The sequence below is a fragment of the Sesamum indicum genome, linkage group LG11 (assembly GCF_000512975.1).
Source record: "Sesamum indicum cultivar Zhongzhi No. 13 linkage group LG11, S_indicum_v1.0, whole genome shotgun sequence".
Lineage (NCBI taxonomy): Eukaryota > Viridiplantae > Streptophyta > Magnoliopsida > Lamiales > Pedaliaceae > Sesamum > Sesamum indicum.
The window spans coordinates 14,813,771-14,831,511 of NC_026155.1; the positions used below are offsets into that span (position 1 = coordinate 14,813,771).

At 38.2% G+C, this 17,741-nt stretch overlaps 4 protein-coding genes across 4 annotated transcripts; 3 read left to right on the forward strand and 1 right to left on the reverse strand.

The window, feature by feature from the left end:
- On the reverse strand, window positions 86-2,711 carry LOC105174729 (wall-associated receptor kinase 2-like). The gene is made up of 3 exons (XM_011096916.2): window positions 1,769-2,711; window positions 1,510-1,677; window positions 86-1,433 (listed from the first exon to the last, which is right to left on the reverse strand). The coding sequence occupies exons 1-3, from the start codon at window positions 2,691-2,693 to the stop codon at window positions 223-225; spliced, it is 2,304 nt and encodes a 767-aa protein (XP_011095218.1). The 5' UTR covers window positions 2,694-2,711; the 3' UTR covers window positions 86-222.
- On the forward strand, window positions 5,149-8,195 carry LOC105174587 (wall-associated receptor kinase 2). The gene is made up of 3 exons (XM_011096734.2): window positions 5,149-6,160; window positions 6,269-6,442; window positions 6,690-8,195. Exons 1-3 carry the CDS (start codon window positions 5,239-5,241, stop codon window positions 7,955-7,957), a joined length of 2,364 nt encoding a protein of 787 aa, XP_011095036.1. The 5' UTR covers window positions 5,149-5,238; the 3' UTR covers window positions 7,958-8,195.
- LOC105174588 (mitochondrial succinate-fumarate transporter 1) lies at window positions 8,997-11,219 on the forward strand. Its single transcript, XM_011096735.2, has 2 exons — window positions 8,997-9,366; window positions 10,236-11,219. The coding sequence occupies exons 1-2, from the start codon at window positions 9,019-9,021 to the stop codon at window positions 10,770-10,772; spliced, it is 885 nt and encodes a 294-aa protein (XP_011095037.1). The 5' UTR covers window positions 8,997-9,018; the 3' UTR covers window positions 10,773-11,219.
- Window positions 12,317-16,777, forward strand: LOC105174589 (ERBB-3 BINDING PROTEIN 1). Its single transcript, XM_011096736.2, has 10 exons — window positions 12,317-12,493; window positions 12,602-12,701; window positions 12,882-12,966; window positions 13,064-13,213; window positions 13,311-13,464; window positions 15,541-15,756; window positions 15,851-15,987; window positions 16,085-16,176; window positions 16,251-16,430; window positions 16,526-16,777. Exons 2-10 carry the CDS (start codon window positions 12,611-12,613, stop codon window positions 16,603-16,605), a joined length of 1,185 nt encoding a protein of 394 aa, XP_011095038.1. The 5' UTR covers window positions 12,317-12,493; window positions 12,602-12,610; the 3' UTR covers window positions 16,606-16,777.

Genomic DNA, 17,741 nt, shown 5'->3' on the forward strand with positions numbered 1-17,741 from the left:
TAATCCAAATCATACATGAAATGATATTTATAATAATTTGTGTATTCCCAAATCTAACTTCTATGAATACGACTAAAGACCTACTTCACCATATAGTTCAGGAAAATTGAGCAAAATATACCATTCACGTTTATTGACGACAAAACCAGAGGTGAAGAATGATATAGAAAGAAAAGCAAGTTCTAAGGCCTAAAATACAATAAGAACCTCTTGTGGTTCTGTTTAGCGAGGGCTATTGATTGCAAGTAAAAACTGGGTGTCCAAACTATACTGTCCAGAGTACTCCCCAGTGCTGAACTGAGGATTTGCTGGAACTGGATACAAATCAAGTTGCTGATCAGCTGTAAATGCCATGTTCACTTCAGAGTTTTCTTCCTGTTGGTCTGAACGTAGATTATACTTTCTCAACCTTTCCAATTCCATTGCTACATCTTTCATCGTTGGCCTTTTCTCACCATTTAACTTGAGACATCTCTTAACAAGCTCAGCCACTGCAGTGATTTGCTCCAAACTGCCTTCTCTCAGAAGTCTGGGCTCGATAATTTGGAACAGGCGATTTTCCTTAATGGATACTATAAAGTAAGTTGCCAGGTTCCTTTCTTCTTCACTTGTCTCTGTAGAAAGAGGTTTTCTCCCTGTCAGGAGCTCAGCCAGAACTACACCAAAGCTATAAACATCACTTTTCTCTGTCAATTGGCTTGTATGGAAATACTCAGGATCAAGATAACCCAAGGTTCCCTGTACAAGAGTGGTCACTTGTGTTCGATCAATAGGCACCAATCTTGATGCTCCAAAATCTGATATTTTGGCCGTGTAATACTCGTCTAACAATATATTGGGAGACTTGACATCTCTATGAATAATCGGCATAGCTGCTGCAGAATGAAGATAGGCAAGTGCACCAGCAGCCTCTGTGGCGATTCTAAGCCGATTTTCCCAAGAGAACCATGGCGTTGTTCTACTATTGTGGATGTGGTGAAATAGTGTGCCATTTGAGACGTATTCGTATACTAGCAAAGGGACTTCTGTCTCCAAACAACATCCCAAGAGTTTAACCACATTTCTGTGATTAATCTGAGTCAGAATAACCACCTCATTGATGAATACCTCTATTTGACTCTGATCCATGATTCTGGACTTTTTTATAGCAACTACACGATGATCGCTCAGAATCCCTTTGTAAACTGTTCCATAGCCCCCTTGACCAAGTACGCGATCTTCGGAATAGTTGTCGGTGGCCTTCTCAAGCTCTTCAGCAGAAAAAATTTTAGCTGATTCCAAACTACCATCATTAGAAGAAAGTTGTTGCGTCAGTAACAATCCGCCGTTTTGCTGGAAGAATTTCTGTCTGAGTCTAATAAGTTTTCTTTTCTGGATGCTGAAATATATCCAAGTAACGCCAATTATCAAAGCCAAGAACCCAAAACCTAAACCTGTAAATTCAATTATCCTCATCAACAGTATGAAAAAGAGAGGAGATAGACGTGAAATTTCATCACTCATAAGTACCTAACGAGAACTTCATTGCTGGGAAAGGTGAGGTCTGTTTAATGCAGCCACGCCCATCTTTTTTGCCATCACCGATGAATCCATGTGGACAGGAACAGATAAAACTACCAGGAGTGTTGGTGCAAAACCCTTGTGGATCACATGGACTACTCTCACATTCATTTGTGTCTGAAAGTCGGAAAAGAACATCAGAATAGTCAGCTTATCAAACCTTGAGTAGTAAAATCTCTTGATCGTGGTCTAACAGCCGAAAACTAACCTTTGCAGCCTGGCTCGAGATATGGATTGCCTTCGTATCCCTCAAAGCAGCTGCATCGATACCCTCCAAGACGGGTGTCAGAATCAGTGCATATACTGTTCTCACGACATGTGAAAGCATTGGCTTTCTGCGCTTCAGTGCAACTTATATTCCCAATCACCCAGTCCAGGACTATTGGCACATTTTCTATGGTTCTGTTTTTAAACGTATCATCTTGGAGATCAGATGGATGAAATGTGTAGCTCTCCTCCTCTGCAAGAAAGGTGTAGCCACAAGGGTTGAAGGACCACACATCGGTGTGATAACCAACGCTGCCTAATAAAGCAGCGAAACTCTGTAGACCCTTTGGTATTGAGGTCTGGCAACAGCCTATTCCTGTGCAATAACCATCAAGAAGATCCTCTCTTGCAGAACAAAGGGAAAAACAACCACTGGTGAAATTACTCCCGTCCCTTCCTGATATTAAGGCGAGATCATCACATCCTACAATCGTGAACTTATTTACATCAGAAAACGTGAAAGTTGGAGGTAAGCTGATTCTCAGACTTGGATTTTGCATGGTCAAGTTGCCAAGCTGATTGTAGCAGTTCACAGCAACCAAGTTTTTAACCCGCATTTGGGAGTCTGATATCTCAATAACTTCAAGAGATCCTTTTGCAGTAAAGGGCTTGGGAGGGTTGAAAGTAGCATTGCAGTTGATATCAAACCAAGGGTCTATGGAACAGCCTGAGCCGATGCCAACGCCAAATGGATATGGAACAGTTAAATTTCCACATTTGCGTTGGCAGCCTGGTTTAGTTATGTTGACACCCTTTGTGATGGTTGTGGGAGGTCTACCTCTGTTGGTTTTATTAGAAGCCGGTAACCCCGTTTGAAGCCATATGAAATGGAAGAAAAGAGAACAGAGAAGAAAGCTTCTTATCATCTTTGCTAGCTTATGGTAGTTGAGTTAATGCATTCACAATAATCATCTTCTTGCTCAGCATCATATATAGGTAGAAGCTCCTGTATGCAATGTGCATGTCAACCTCAATTCTCCAACTCTTCTTTCTATAAACTTATCTGCTAACTACGATCACATATAATAATAATAATTATGTATGCAAACACCTAAAAATTGAGATTTTTATGATTTATAATAAAAGAAAAGAAACATAGTGAGTAATAATACTAAATCTTTGAGGAGGTCATAACCCTGAATCTTTCTAAAGTCCGCAAAAATTAAAATTTCAGGCATGAAAACGACGCACAAAGACGAAAAGGAGCTAGTTGAATTGATCCACCCCCAAATTTTATTATGGAAATCAGATTGAAAAAGAGTTGATTGAGATATCTCCATTAATTCTTCATGAACTTGACTTTGTTAAAACTACTTCTTGTCTACCACTGTAGAAAATCAGAACGTTTTATTTGAATATTCATGTATACTTTGCAAAAACTATAATCATGCCAGTGTTTGGGTGGAAAAATCTCATCTGAGAAAGATTTGCAGAATTACTTAATGTTAACTCTTCATGAACGGAAAATTCTTATTCAAATCGGATTTGGCTGAACTTGAACAAATCAATCAGAGTTGTCAGTTTGTTTAGGGAGAGTGATTAGTCAAATTCAAATGATAAATGTATTACACTTATCGTATGATTGGATCGATTCGATCATATATGATCTCATTAAGAACTTTCCTTCATCCACATCCCATATTATTTAACACCAACTGTATATCTTGTCCTTCTCTTGTTATTTTCTCCACCTCTTATTATGAACTCCCAAATCGTTTTTTCTATTTCTTTCTGTTGTCAGGATACGCTGAATCCTTCGTACGTGGAATGTATCAAACTAATGAGCGTCACCTGTACAATGACATTAGTATTACTTCTGAGAAGAAAAACTATTTATAGTCTTTATTTAATCAAGACACTGAAACAAATGAGGACTGGAAAGGACTTGTCACTCTCTTAAAGTCTTAATTAAACAGGTTAATCCTAAGTCTTTCATGTCATTGCAGGGTTCCTAGAAAATTGCAAGCCAAATATTTCTAAGAACAGGACAATTAATATGATTTTTTCTACAACTCCTGCGTTAATATGATTGTTGGAGGGTTTATGTTAATTTTTTTTCTAAAATGATCCTGAGGATTCTTATGATTTGAGATTAGAGATCACAATTCTTTCTTCATAGAGAACCTCAGCATTGATCAAGGACATAATTACATGTCTTTTTTCCTACCAGGGTGCGTCATACATATGCATACAAGAGTACAAGTTGTTAATTTGACAATTTACTTTAGAATCTCAGGCATGTAGTTTGTTGCACCACAAGCGTATAGACTATAAATGATTGGTACGATGGGAATGTTTTTCATCAATGAATGCAAATAAACTTCCACATCTAAAACAAAAGTAGGTACAGAAAAGATACAGTGAAGGTGAAGAAGATAAACAAAAACTAGAAACCCATCAATCAATATATGCTGGGTAGGTAGGTAGGTGCATTCTGCATGAATATAGAAAGGAATGTGAAGTCGTCGTTGACGCATTAATTTACATTTCTGAAGAAGTAAACTCTACATGGCTCATTGGCGACAGCTCAACTTGGATATATAGGAATTTGGGAAGGATCATTACGACCCATTCTAAGGCCGCACACTCTGCTCTCCATTCCAAGTCTTCTACCACACGATAGTATTAGCTATAGATAGTCGCACTGCAAGTTGACTTTGTTTGCTCAATAGTATGTGGTTGGTAACTCATGAAAATGTGTGGTTTTTCCCTCTTTTTAAGAAAACCAGCTCAAGCCTTTGTATTTTGTATAATAAATATAACGAGCTCCTTCAAATTTGGTATAATTATAAATATATTTAATTTTTTAACAAGGGTCCGACTTTGTTAATTTTCATTGGACTTTTATTTATTCTTTGTTGTTAATTGAATCAAAATATCCTTATGAATTATAAATTATAATTTTATTTATCTTTTAAATCTTTTTATGGACTAACGTGATCATTTTTTTTTATAATTTTTTAAATATTTTCATTCATATTGTCCAATTCTTTTTATGTCTGTTTTTTTTTTATTTTTTTGAAAATACAATAAAAATATAATTGAAATACGCTACATTATATTCAAATATTACAAATTTTTTTTCAAACATCGGGAGTACTGCTATTTGACACGGAAAAATGAGTTTTGGAACACAAAAAAATTGTGTGGAAAAATTGACGATATGCAAAAAAATCAAGTATATATGCTCCCAAAGTCAGTCAACTTGCGTATTTCATCGCGAAGTACATAATTTGGCACGACTCGCACGTCCACCTCCTCAAAGTCAACCTTCATTACAATTATTCTGATACTATTACGTTGATTGGTTACTAATACTTCCCTCTTTCACTATTATCAATCTTCATTGTCATAGTTAATATCAAACTGCATATATATACTAATCTCAACACTGCAAAACCACCCGTAATCATGGGGGAAAACATCATGCTTCTGCAGCTGGCCTGGATTTTCCTCTCCGGCCTAGCTTTAACATTGGCCGCCACCAATTCCACCACCATCCCCGACACGTTCAACATTTCAAAAGCCCCCGTCATCACCAAGCCTGGTTGCCCCAGCAAATGTGGCAACCTCACCGTCCCCTACCCTTTCGGCATCGGTAGAGGCAGCGGCTGCGGCATTGACCCCTGGTTCGAACTCAACTGCAGCAACGCCTTTGACCCTCCCCGAGCCTACCTCGGCAATATTCAAATATACGATATCTCCGACAACCAAATGCGCATCTCCAACGTCATGGCCAGGAGATGCTACGACAGAGCCGGCGACGTTTCCCAGACAAACTACGCCTCCTCAGACATCACCGGAACTCCTTACAGCTACTCCTCGCTGAACAAGTTCACCGTCCTTGGCTGCGATGATTTCGCTCTGGTCACCGGCGGCGGAGGCCGGAACTTCACAAGCGGCTGCGTTTCGCTCTGCTCGAGAGCAGAAGATGTGATCAGTGGATACTGCTCGGGTATAGGCTGCTGCCAGACTTCCCTGCCCAAGGGGCTCAAATTCTACTTGACGGATCTGAGCAGCTTGAGGAATCATACGGGGGTTTCATCATTCAACCCGTGTAGTTATGCGTTTCTTGGAGAGGAACAACGGTTCGTTTTTCGTGGGGCGTCCGACCTCTCCGACCCGAATTTCATGCAACGGGTCCTGACTACGGTGCCCATCGTGCTTGACTGGGCGATTGGGAATTTGACTTGTGCAGACGCGGAGAAAGCTGCAGATTATGCCTGCAAGGCTAACAGTTACTGCGTTGATTCAGATACGGGGTTGGGTGGGTACCGGTGCAGCTGTAACAAAGGGTACGACGGCAACCCGTATCTCGATCCGGGTTGCACAGGTACTGTTCTTTCTACATCTTCTGTTGCTTTGTTATTATGATAAACCCACTAAAACTTCGATGCAAGAATTATTCTGTTAATAGTACTATTTGTATCTTGATTTGCAGATATCGATGAATGTGCGGACCCAAACCTTAATGACTGCGAAAAGTTTATGTGCATCAACACTCTGGGAGGTTTTAACTGTTCTTGTCCACATGGAATGTATGGGGATGGCAGAGAGGATGGTCGAGGTTGCAACGCTTATACATCGGAGTTTCCTGTAATGAAGGTGGCTTTAGGTAATTCCTTTGTTTCCTTGTAAGTCCATACGTATTTTACTACTATTATTACCATATTGGAGGTGGATTAGTTGAGAATATTGGAGCTTGCAGCTTGAGTTTGATTCTGGAAAACATACAAAAATGTGTTAATCGAAGCTTTTAATGGTATTCTGTTGAAATTATATGTACAATCAAGAATGATAATTCTAATTTCCTTCGTTGTATTTTAATCTTTGTCATGATTTTCTTAAACAATTTCATGCAGGTATTGGGTTCGGGTTTTTATCCCTAGTGATCGCAGTAACTTGGCTATACTTTAGCCTCAAGAAAAGAAAGATCATAAAACTCAGGGAAAAATTCTTCCAGCAAAATGGTGGTTTGTTACTGAAACAACAAATCTCTTCCAACGAAGGTTCTGTGGATCAATCCACCAAAATATTCACGGCTGAAGAGCTGGAAAAAGCTACCAATAACTATGCAGATGATAGAATCCTTGGCAGAGGTGGATACGGCACCGTCTACAAGGGAATTCTACCTGATAATCGCATAGTTGCTATCAAGAAGTCCAGAGTGATGGATGAAAGTCAAATAGAACAATTCATCAATGAAGTAGTCATTCTCACACAGGTCAATCATCGAAACGTTGTCAAGCTTTTGGGATGCTGTTTGGAATCCGAGGTCCCTTTATTAGTCTATGAATATGTCTCCAATGGGACACTCTTTGAGCACATCCACAACAAAGGTGCAATGACTTGGTTATCCTGGGAGAATCGTTTACGGATTGCCTCTGAAGCTGCCGGTGCCCTGTCTTACCTTCATTCAGCAGCTTCAATTCCCATTATCCACAGGGATGTAAAATCGGCCAACATTTTACTAGACGAATCTTACACAGCCAAGATATCAGATTTCGGGGCTTCCAGGCTAATCTCCCTGGACCAAACAGAAGTAACAACGCTGGTCCAGGGGACACTAGGATACCTGGATCCTGAATACTTCCACTCAAGCCAATTAACTGAAAAAAGTGATGTCTACAGCTTTGGGGTGGTGCTTGCGGAACTCCTGACAGGGAAAAGGCCGATCGACATGGAAAGGGGACAAGAAGAACGAAACCTGGCAACTTATTTCATCATGGCAGTAAAAGAAAATCGACTGTTCCAAATCCTGGAGCCCCGAGTGGTTAGAGAGGGATCCCTGGAGCAGCTCCAGGCAACTGCTCAACTAATAAAGAGATGTTTACATCTGAATGGGGAAGACAGGCCGACGATGAAGGAAGTGGCTATGGAACTTGAAGGTTTGAGGAAGTTTACTAAGCATCCATGGGCTCAACAACCTGTTCATCATGAAGAATCTGTGGGGTTATTAATGAGTGATCAGATGGGATCTGCAGATCTTTATACTGCTCCAATTACTTCAGCTGATCTATACACTGTTCCAATCAGCTCATATAACAGCACTGGAGAATCCTCAGGGCAGTACAGCTTGAACAGCACTCCAAGTCAGATGTTCTTCCCCCATGTGAACAGCCCTCGTTGAAGAGAATGCGTGCGTGCCAAAATTTGGTGCTATGTTTTGATTTAGTTTTGCTATTTCCGTTTCTCGTGCTCGTTGTAGATTTTTATGTTCATTCAATTGTTGTATGCTTGCAAACGTACTTGTCATGGATTTTACTGGATGTGAGTTCTTCTAATAGGAATGTAAGGCTAGTCGCCTCCCCTCCCATTTGAAAATAAGCACCAACATTGGTAAATGTAAATTCTCTTGCTGGAGACAATCCGACCCATATTCGTGTTTACTTGTTTTTCCTTTGACCCGTGATTAATGTGAAAGGCATGGAGACAGTGTGCTAATGGGCTTATTGCATGAGGTGGGATTGGAAGCCCCATGCCTGTTTGATAAATCTCCGTCCGCCCATTTTGTCCCATATTTTGGCAGTAATGGTCGTTTTTGCTCCAGCATTTACACCAAATAACAAAAAATCCTTGTTTCAACGTTTATGACAAGTTGGAAGCTTTTTGAGCGTGAATTAGAGCAAAACCAAGTCAGCTTTCTTCTCTTTCCACTGTTGTTTGATTTCAAGCTACATATACATATTAAATTCCAACCGGGTCCTGCCAATAATATTTATACCCGACCCGAGTAAAATGTAGCCCAGGCCCGAATGCGGACAGCGTACTAGTACTCCTGCCATGGGTACTCAAAATGGGCCATTGACGTAATCATTACCAGGAGGATCCGGAAAGAATACCGCACGTGACGCAGTTTTGTTATATCCAAAATACCCTCTCGTCTCAGTCTAACTCTAACCACAAACATGGGCCCACCCCCATGAAAGGTCAAATTCCTTTTTTTTAATACCAATTCGCCTCCATTTCCGACCGCCACAAATACTTTGCTCCATTCTTCCCAATTTTACCCTCCTAGCGCAACTGACGGGAGCAAGGAGGAGAAGCCGAGGATCTGATCTCTTCCTATCCCTACCCCCCCGCCGGCGTTTTCCTCCTCTAAATCAATGGCGGTGAACAATGAGAAAAACTAAAAATCAATCCCGCCGTGCGGTGAACAATGAGAAAACCTCAAAATCAATCCCGCCGTACATGAAGGCATTGTCTGGATCCCTAGGTGGCATAGTCGAAGCCTCATGCTTACAACCCATTGACGTCATCAAGACCCGGCTCCAGCTCGACCGCTCCGGTACCTACAAGGGGATAATTCACTGCGGCACCACCATCACCAAGACCGAAGGCGTCCGCGCTTTGTGGAAGGGGTTGACTCCTTTCGCCACGCATTTGACTCTCAAGTATGCGCTCAGGATGGGGTCCAATGCGGTCCTACAGTCCGCCTTCAAGGACTCGCAGACGGGGAATCTCAGCCACCAGGGTAGGTTGTTATCTGGGTTTGGTGCTGGTGTGCTCGAAGCTCTTGTTATCGTCACTCCATTTGAGGTCAGTGAGTTCATTCGTTTTTCCATTTCTAATTTTTTTATATTATTGTGTTGCTCCTTTTCAGGTTATTGTTTTTTGAGCTTTAATTATTGAATTATCTTTAGTGAATCAATCACATGGAGCTTAGTTCACTTGATTATGTTCAAAAGTCGAACTGTGTTTTACAATTCAGGAATCTGCATTCGTTTTCATGCGTCTCTTTAAGCTAAATTAAAGCATATGTGATCCTAGCTTCTGTAGGAGCTAGAATTTGAAGTCCTATATGTAGCATGGTTAATGGTAATTAGTATGCTCACCTGTCAAAGGCGTATATTCATAATTTTCATAAAAAACATGAGTTGATTGTCGGTAAAAGTGTGTCTCTTAGTTTGAATAGATCATAGACTATGACCGACTGGTTTCCTGACAATCCCCTTGGATGAATACAAAGAGTTCATAGTTACAATGCTAACTGGTTGTTATCTAACTTCACTGCCACTTGTATAGTAGTTCATGCGAGCCTTAAATTTTCACTTCACCTTATTGAGTTCGGGGCGCATTAACTCTCTCTGTGTTGACCACTTTCTTCCATTGGGCTGACTGATTAAGTTCACTTGGTTGTTACTTAATCTGTCATTGTACCTTCGCTTCACTCTGTCATGCCCAATATACATGCTTTAGTTGTTGTCTGTCTTCAAGTTGTACCGTGATTCTGTTTTCACAGAAGTTATGATGTAATGCACTGCACACTGAGCAACTACAGAATGTTGATTTGCGCTTTTGTCTCTGTTCTTTTTTTCCTTAATTCAGTTTACAGTTCAATTGACATGTCTTGCTATAAGTAGGCAGTGGATCTTAGTCAAAATGTTAATGAACTTTTACCAATTCAGGTGGTCAAGATCAGACTGCAGCAGCAGAGAGGGCTGAGTCCTGAGCTCCTAAAATACAAGGGACCCATACATTGTGCTCGCATGATCATCCAGGAAGAAGGCGTGTTTGGTCTGTGGGCAGGAGCCGCCCCAACTGTGATGCGCAATGGAACAAATCAAGCTGCCATGTTTACAGCCAAAAATGCATTTGACGGAATTCTATGGAATAAGCATGAAGGCGATGGGAAAGTGCTCCAGCCGTGGCAATCTATGATATCAGGTTTCCTTGCGGGAACCGCTGGTCCAGTATGTACCGGGCCCTTTGATGTTGTAAAAACAAGGCTTATGGCACAGAGCCGATCTGGTGGTGAGTTGAAATACAAAGGTATGTTTCACGCTATCCAAACAATATATGCAGAAGAAGGACTACGAGCACTGTGGAAAGGACTATTACCCCGGCTAATGAGGATCCCACCTGGCCAGGCCATTATGTGGGCTGTAGCTGATCAAGTAACTGGTTTTTATGAGAGGAGATACTTGTATAATGCACCCCTATAGCTTCCCTCCATTATTGTCTTTTGTCGTTTTTTTGGTAAGGTGCTCACATTCATTTGAGGAACTGAAATTGTTAGAGCCGTCAGCCATTCACCTTAACTCATATGCAATATAGGACTGAGTTAGCTGGCTAATCCATCGGATATCTTGAGCTTGGACTTTATTTTAGGTTAGTATTTCATGTGATAACTTGCAAACGGATTGATTGCAAGGATAAAAAAAACTATTTGTGGCGCATGCCTTTGTTCTCGTGTTGTCCATTCATGATTCGAGCACAATTGCTATTCTTGTTGTGTACTGAGAGGCTTTTGTTATTCTGATAAGGTGGTCGGCCCCTTGGAAGTTAGAACGGGAAATATTTATGAAAAGATGCACCACTCCAGTTCTTTTTTGATCATTACAGTTGCTATCTTGGAACTTGTTTAAGAAATAGGGCTGTTTGCTTTCATTTGTAAGCTGCTTCTCTCATGTTATTCTTGAATTACTGCTCAACTGGAGCGTGTCAGCGTAAGTGTTGGCATGAGATACAAACATTACCAAAATAGAAAAACAAAGTACAACGTGCATTTGTTACATTCAAATTTTATAAGTTATTATTTGAGTATTTGTTGAAATTTTCTTATTTAAATCATATTTGATCGAAGTAAAACAATCACATAGCAGATGTGAAACATTTATCGTGTTGGTTATTTTTTCTAAATTATATATTAATTACATCATAAGTGTATTGTAGTTATTATATAATCGGTTTAGGTCCGAGTGTCCGTTCAAGCTCCATATAGACAAGAATTTTCTCTTTTATTCATTTTGTATAGCACATTGTATTTCTAAAATTCAAATCTGGAAATATTAATATGTATATATAAAAAGAATACAAATTAAAAAATTTGTAGTGTTACTTGCTTACCTTAATAAATACGAAATTTGTCCTGAAACTTTATATAAATTTTCTGTAATTTACAAACAAAATTCAGAAGGGGGGAGGCAAAACAAGTGAAACAAAAGCACTTTTTTGATTTTATGTTTGGGTATTTTTGGTAGTTTTTGTGTTTTTTACACCTTATCTGTGTGGTTTTTTATTTTTTATTTTTTATATTTTATATATATATATAATATTAAAAGATATAATTTGACAATAAACGGTGATTCTTGTCTCTAAAAAATACAACATTAAACATACAATATTTATATGTATATATTTATATATAAAAATATATATAACTAAATAAGATCTGATAATGAATAGTAATTTTTGTTTACTAAATCCCCACATCAAACCTATATCACTTATTTTAAAATATTTTAAATTACCTCAAAATATAAATTCAAACATACTATATATCTTAACATACTTATTAATTTCTATTTTTCTCTGTTTATTTTTAAAACACCAATATAAATTTTCAAAATACAAATAACTGTCAACCCATACTATATATAAGCGATACTATATTCTCTCTAAAGAGAGATGAGCGGCAGTGGCAGGGGCAGGGGCAGGGGGGGGGGGGGGGGGGGGAGGGGTTGAGGCTTTGTGGTGTGAGAGGGTGCACCTCCAAAAACCCTACCCCCAACAGTAGTAAGTAGTAACGGTAAAATACCCATTATATAAAGCACACTGCACGCTACACTGCCGACCTCAAACCCTAACGTTTTCTCTGATCCCTGCCTCTATCCTATTTGCTAAACCCTAATTCCGTACTCTCACTGCTACAGAATTTCACTTGGTACTCTTTCAATTCAGTTTATCTAATTTATTCCATGATTTAATCTTTTTTTTAATTGGTTGCGTTTGTCTGGAAAGGTTTTGATTTTCTTTTTGGTTTTTGTTGAAGGTCGCAACAATGTCGGACGAGGAAAGGGAGGAGAGGGAGTTGGATCTCACCTCTCCCGAAGTTGTCACCAAATACAAATCTGCTGCTGAAATTGTTAACAGTTGGGTCTTTTCTTTGTCCCTTTTTGTATGCATTTAATTTTGCGCTGGGCGGGTGGGTGTTATTATGTCTAATACTGTTATTGTTCGAATTGTGTGGTTGTAAGTCGAGTGGTGCTATTGAAATATTCAATTGGTGGGAGTTTCATTTTCATTTGATATTTTTGATGAATGTAATGCAGAGGCACTGCAATTAGTGATATCCGAATGCAAACCAAAAGCTAAGATTGTTGACGTTTGCGAGAAAGGGGATGCATTCATCAGAGAGTGAGTAATTTCATTTGCTCGACATGCTCATAGCAGTACTTCTAGGCTATTGTAGTTGTTTAGGTCTATAGCTCTGAAACTTTATGTGTTGGAATAGGCAAACGGGCAACATGTACAAGAATGTCAAGAAGAAGATAGAAAGGGGAGTTGCATTCCCAACTTGCATATCAGTGAATAATACAGTCTGCCATTTTTCTCCATTGGCCAGTGATGAGACTGTGTTGCAAGATGAAGATATTGTGAAAATGTAAGCATAATTTTCTGTATTTGCAACGCATTTATGAATTATCATATAATCTACACTGGTCAGCATTGAAATTGGGAGTAATGGGTTTTATCTGCAGTGATATGGGGTGTCACATAGATGGCTTTATTGCTGTAGTTGCCCATACCCATGTGATTCAGCAAGGTCCAGTCACTGGCAGGGCAGCTGATGTTATTGCTGCTGCAAATACAGCTGCTGAGGTTGCTTTAAGACTTGTCAGGCCAGGGAAAAAGGTACTTTGGTTTGAGGATTTCTTTTGTATTTTTGATGCAGTCTTCTTTTAAAATTTAGTGGTGTGATACTTGGTATAAATGAAATTGATATGAGTCTGGTATGTAATGAATTTGAAAAGTTAAAGTTATATTAGATGTCTTACCTCTGTTCTAATTCACGATGGCTTGTTCCCTTGCAAGTTTAGCTTAAAGTAAATTTGTAGCAATCAGATCCCTTGTGCATTTAAATATTTTTGTCTTCTTTAGCATCAGTCCTAGTGATTTTTTTTTCTCAATTACTTGAATTTCATGTTCTGTCATTCTCCTATTCAGCTACATGCATTTAGAACCACCAGATCTTAAGTGGGAGTTGCATCATGCTTGTATGTATATATATATATATATGGTTATAGACTATGCCTATGTTGGCAGTGCTAAGGGATCAGTAGTATTAATATGAAGTTTCCTTTTTCCTGTATGTTCTCTTGATGTTTTGATGCATGAGGTGTTCTGTGCATGTCATAGCTTTAGCACTCCCTGGCTCCCCTAAATGATGATCACTTTTATGAGCAATGGGTCAAACCAAATGATGCTGTTGTCATAGTTACTCTGATAGGGGGTTCTGCATATACATAACTAACTCTCAAATGCCATTACTTTTAAAAGAGAGATGAATAATTTTTCTTTTTTTTAAAAAAAAAAATGAGGGAAAAGGAGGCAACTTTGCTGAGGTGATTTATCCCTTAATCCCCTCCTGTCCCTGTGGCCTGTTGCCTATATCACAATTGGCCAGCTTGGATATTCTGGATGGTGAACTTCTTTGTGGTACCAGCTCTTTCTAGTGGGCTGATATGGAACTTGGTAGGTTTAAATTAGGCAATCATTTTGTCTCATGCATTTTTGTTTTGGAATTTGACTTAAACTAATTGTCTAGTACTTAAATGTCCATTTTTAGTTTCACCTTCCAATTTAATTGAGCCACTTAAGTTCTAGTAATACTTAAAAAGATTATCTACCGTATGTATTTGGTAAACGTGATTCTCTATATGATGATGATAAACATGAAGGATGGATCTTGCATCCGGTGAAGTTCTTTTTAGTCATAGTTACACTGATAGAGATATCATGTTCTTCTTTCCTACAATGTTAGTGAGGTAAGCTCTTCATTAACATTTTTCATTTACTAATCCTGTTTTGCTTTATCTTTTCGTATCTGAGAACATACAACTCTCCTGTGAAGCATTACTTCCTAAGATGGGTTTCCAAACTTGTTGATCTTTTTGTTTCATGAACAGGAAATCTTCCTTTGTCTTGGTGTTTTCTAATGTGGAAAAATGTTCTTGGATTTTTACCCCTTGCTTCGGCTGTTGTTGCATTTTATCAATTACTTTTTTCTTTCCAGGCAAATTAGGGGTGTGTTTCCAATTTGCTTTGATTGTTCCCCAACCTTTCTTTGCAAGTTTCATGTGTCCATAATTTCAATAGAACCAACAAACATTGATGGTACTATGGTTGATAGGCCTAGTAATAACTGGTATAGTTTACCAGTCATTGTTGGTGTTTCGAAAAAACACTTTGTCTTTTGACTGAATGTTAACTGCTTTATCTATTCAAAGTCTCTCTCATTCATAGCTTTTATTTGTAATCATGAAACAAAATTAAAAAAGTCTTTCCTTTCTTTCTCCTGTTATGTTAAAAGGCAACTTTGCCGAGGTAATAGATTTTGCTATTGATTTCCTCTTTTCCCTGTTGCCAATATTGCTATGGCTGCATGTGGCATATTTGCTATTTGGGATTGATTTTATATGTATCAATCTTGTCCTTTTGTTAAAGCCAAAGTAGGATTAAAGTGCAAATGAAAATTAAGATTTTTCATGGGATGCAAGAATTGGTGATTATGTTAAATGTTTCAGTACTTGTAGTTGTTACATAGTTTCTTACTGCTAGTCATGTAGGGTCAAGAGTTTGGGGAGTCCCAAATTGTTCTTGTTTAATATACCATGAAGTATAGATGGGAACAGAGGTCAATTGATTTTTGGTGCATTTGTTAAGTTTCTAATAAGATCTTTTTTGTTTTTTGGTTGCTGATGATGGTAGAATAAAGATGTAACTGAAGCAATTCAGAAAGTTGCAGCTGCTTATGACTGCAAGATTGTTGAAGGAGTACTAAGTCATCAAATGAAACAATTTGTGATTGATGGAAATAAGGTCGTGTTAAGTGTCTCAGGGCCTGACACAAGAGTTGACGAAGCTGAATTTGAGGAAAATGAGGTGTATTCCATTGACATTGTTACAAGTACTGGTGAAGGCAAGGTAATTATTTTGTTGAATGTTTATGCGAGATAATATTTAGTTTGATAAATTTTCTATCTGATGTTTGTCCTGGAATTTTTTATTAAACTTGCAGCCAAAATTGTTGGATGAGAAACAAACAACTATCTATAAAAGAGCTGTTGACAAGAATTATCACCTAAAGATGAAAGCATCTCGGTTCATATTTAGTGAGATAAGCCAAAAGTTCCCAATCATGCCATTTTCTGCAAGGTTTGTTGTGTTATACAAGGCAGCCCAGATCTCTGTTTAACCACAAGCACTTCCCTTTCAACCATATTGATAATGAGCTAGGATGAATGTATGACAGGGCTTTGGAAGAGAAGCGTGCTCGTTTAGGCCTAGTAGAATGTGTGAATCATGACCTTTTACAGCCTTATCCCGTGCTTCACGAGAAGCCTGGTATGAACCTTTAGAGTCTGAAAGATATAGATGTCTTTTTTGTTGTACATTTTATGTAACTGCTTGTATTGCAGGTGACTTGGTTGCACACATCAAATTTACTGTTTTGCTAATGCCGAATGGGTCGGATCGAATCACAACTCATCCTCTGCAGGAGCTGCAACCCACTAAGACTGTGGATGATCCTGAGATTAAAGCATGGCTAGCATTGCCCACAAAGACAAAGAAGAAGGGTGGAGGGAAAAAGAAGAAAGGTTAGCTTGAATGCAACAATAATAATAGTCCTCTGTAATTCATGAAGATCTTATTTCTTTACCATGCGGTAATTGCAAAAAAATGTGTTTTCCAGGTAAGAAAGGGGAAAAAGCTGACACAGCTGACGCTGAGGCCATGGACACGGCACCGAATGGTGCAGCTTCAGAAGAATGAGAAAATTCTTGTTTTTATTTTGTATTTTCTCTATGAAATTTTGGCAGCTCCATTGTATTTGGTTGTTTTGAGTCATGAAATGTCAATCCTAACTTGAATACTTTAAAATGCGTTCTGTTTTGTACACTGGTTTGCTGATCTTTAATGTATCCATTTTCCCTTTAGATAGAAATAGATGTTACAATAATTGGAAACTAGGAATTTACTACTACCATTTTATTTGACATCTTCACCTGCATTTCAATCAAACTGTTCTATCAAGAAGCCATTAGTCGGAGTTGATAGGCAACACTTCTTAGCATGATTGTATGCTCATGTCAGGATTGAATTGTAATTTAAGGATTGAAGTGTTATTGAAGCCTGAGGATTGACACAGTTACAGAGAAGACAAAACCAAGCAATCGGATCTTTTTAATTTCCACATGCAGCTGGCATTAAATCCAATAACTTCTAAAGTGAGATTGCCGAATTTCAGGATTCGTTTCGCTGAAGTGAGATTGCCAAATTCAGGACTTGATTCGCTATGGACTCGGAACGAAATGGATTGGATTAGTGAACTCAATCTAATATTTTTCAAAATATTTATATATATGTATATATATATATATTAAAATAATAAATACTAATTTTATCAGTATGAAAGACTAATATTATTGAAAGATTAACTTTTTTTTATAAATGTTTCAAACATTAAAATATTAACTTTCAAAAATTTATTATTTATATATGCATTAAAACATCTATAAACGTTTCAAACATTAAAATATTAACTTTCAAAAATTTATTATTTATATATGCATTAAAACATCTATAAACTCTTAATATAATTAGTTTAATATATAAACATTGATTTTATTTATTATATTTAAGAATAAATAAAATATACACATTTTTATACATATAAATATATATAAAATAAAAGGACAGTGGCCGACCCAAAACACTAGAACCCAGGACTTAATCAAGGCTTCAATCGGCCTAGGTTTAATTTCGAATCTAAACCAAACCCATTGTCATCCCTAATTTAGAGTAATCTAAACAGAAGTTGTGAACTTAGGCTACTTTCAATTGAAATGGAATCTGATGGAAAGGCCTGAAATTGTAGTGTGCGTGCGTGTGTGTGTATGACAAATGAA

Coding starts and splice junctions, on each gene's coding strand:
- LOC105174589 (XM_011096736.2), top strand. CDS start 12,611: ATGTCGGACGAGGAAAGGGAGGAGAGGGAGTTGGATCTCACCTCTCCC. Junction 12,967..13,063: donor GGGGATGCATTCATCAGAGA/GTGAGTAATTTC, acceptor GTGTTGGAATAG/GCAAACGGGCAACATGTACA. Junction 16,177..16,250: donor CGTGCTTCACGAGAAGCCTG/GTATGAACCTTT, acceptor CTTGTATTGCAG/GTGACTTGGTTGCACACATC.
- LOC105174588 (XM_011096735.2), top strand. CDS start 9,019: ATGAAGGCATTGTCTGGATCCCTAGGTGGCATAGTCGAAGCCTCATGC. Junction 9,367..10,235: donor TTATCGTCACTCCATTTGAG/GTCAGTGAGTTC, acceptor TTACCAATTCAG/GTGGTCAAGATCAGACTGCA.
- LOC105174729 (XM_011096916.2), bottom strand. CDS start 2,693: ATGATAAGAAGCTTTCTTCTCTGTTCTCTTTTCTTCCATTTCATATGG. Junction 1,678..1,768: donor TCTCGAGCCAGGCTGCAAAG/GTTAGTTTTCGG, acceptor TCCGACTTTCAG/ACACAAATGAATGTGAGAGT. Junction 1,434..1,509: donor AGCAATGAAGTTCTCGTTAG/GTACTTATGAGT, acceptor TTGAATTTACAG/GTTTAGGTTTTGGGTTCTTG.
- LOC105174587 (XM_011096734.2), top strand. CDS start 5,239: ATGGGGGAAAACATCATGCTTCTGCAGCTGGCCTGGATTTTCCTCTCC. Junction 6,161..6,268: donor TCTCGATCCGGGTTGCACAG/GTACTGTTCTTT, acceptor CTTGATTTGCAG/ATATCGATGAATGTGCGGAC. Junction 6,443..6,689: donor TGTAATGAAGGTGGCTTTAG/GTAATTCCTTTG, acceptor AATTTCATGCAG/GTATTGGGTTCGGGTTTTTA.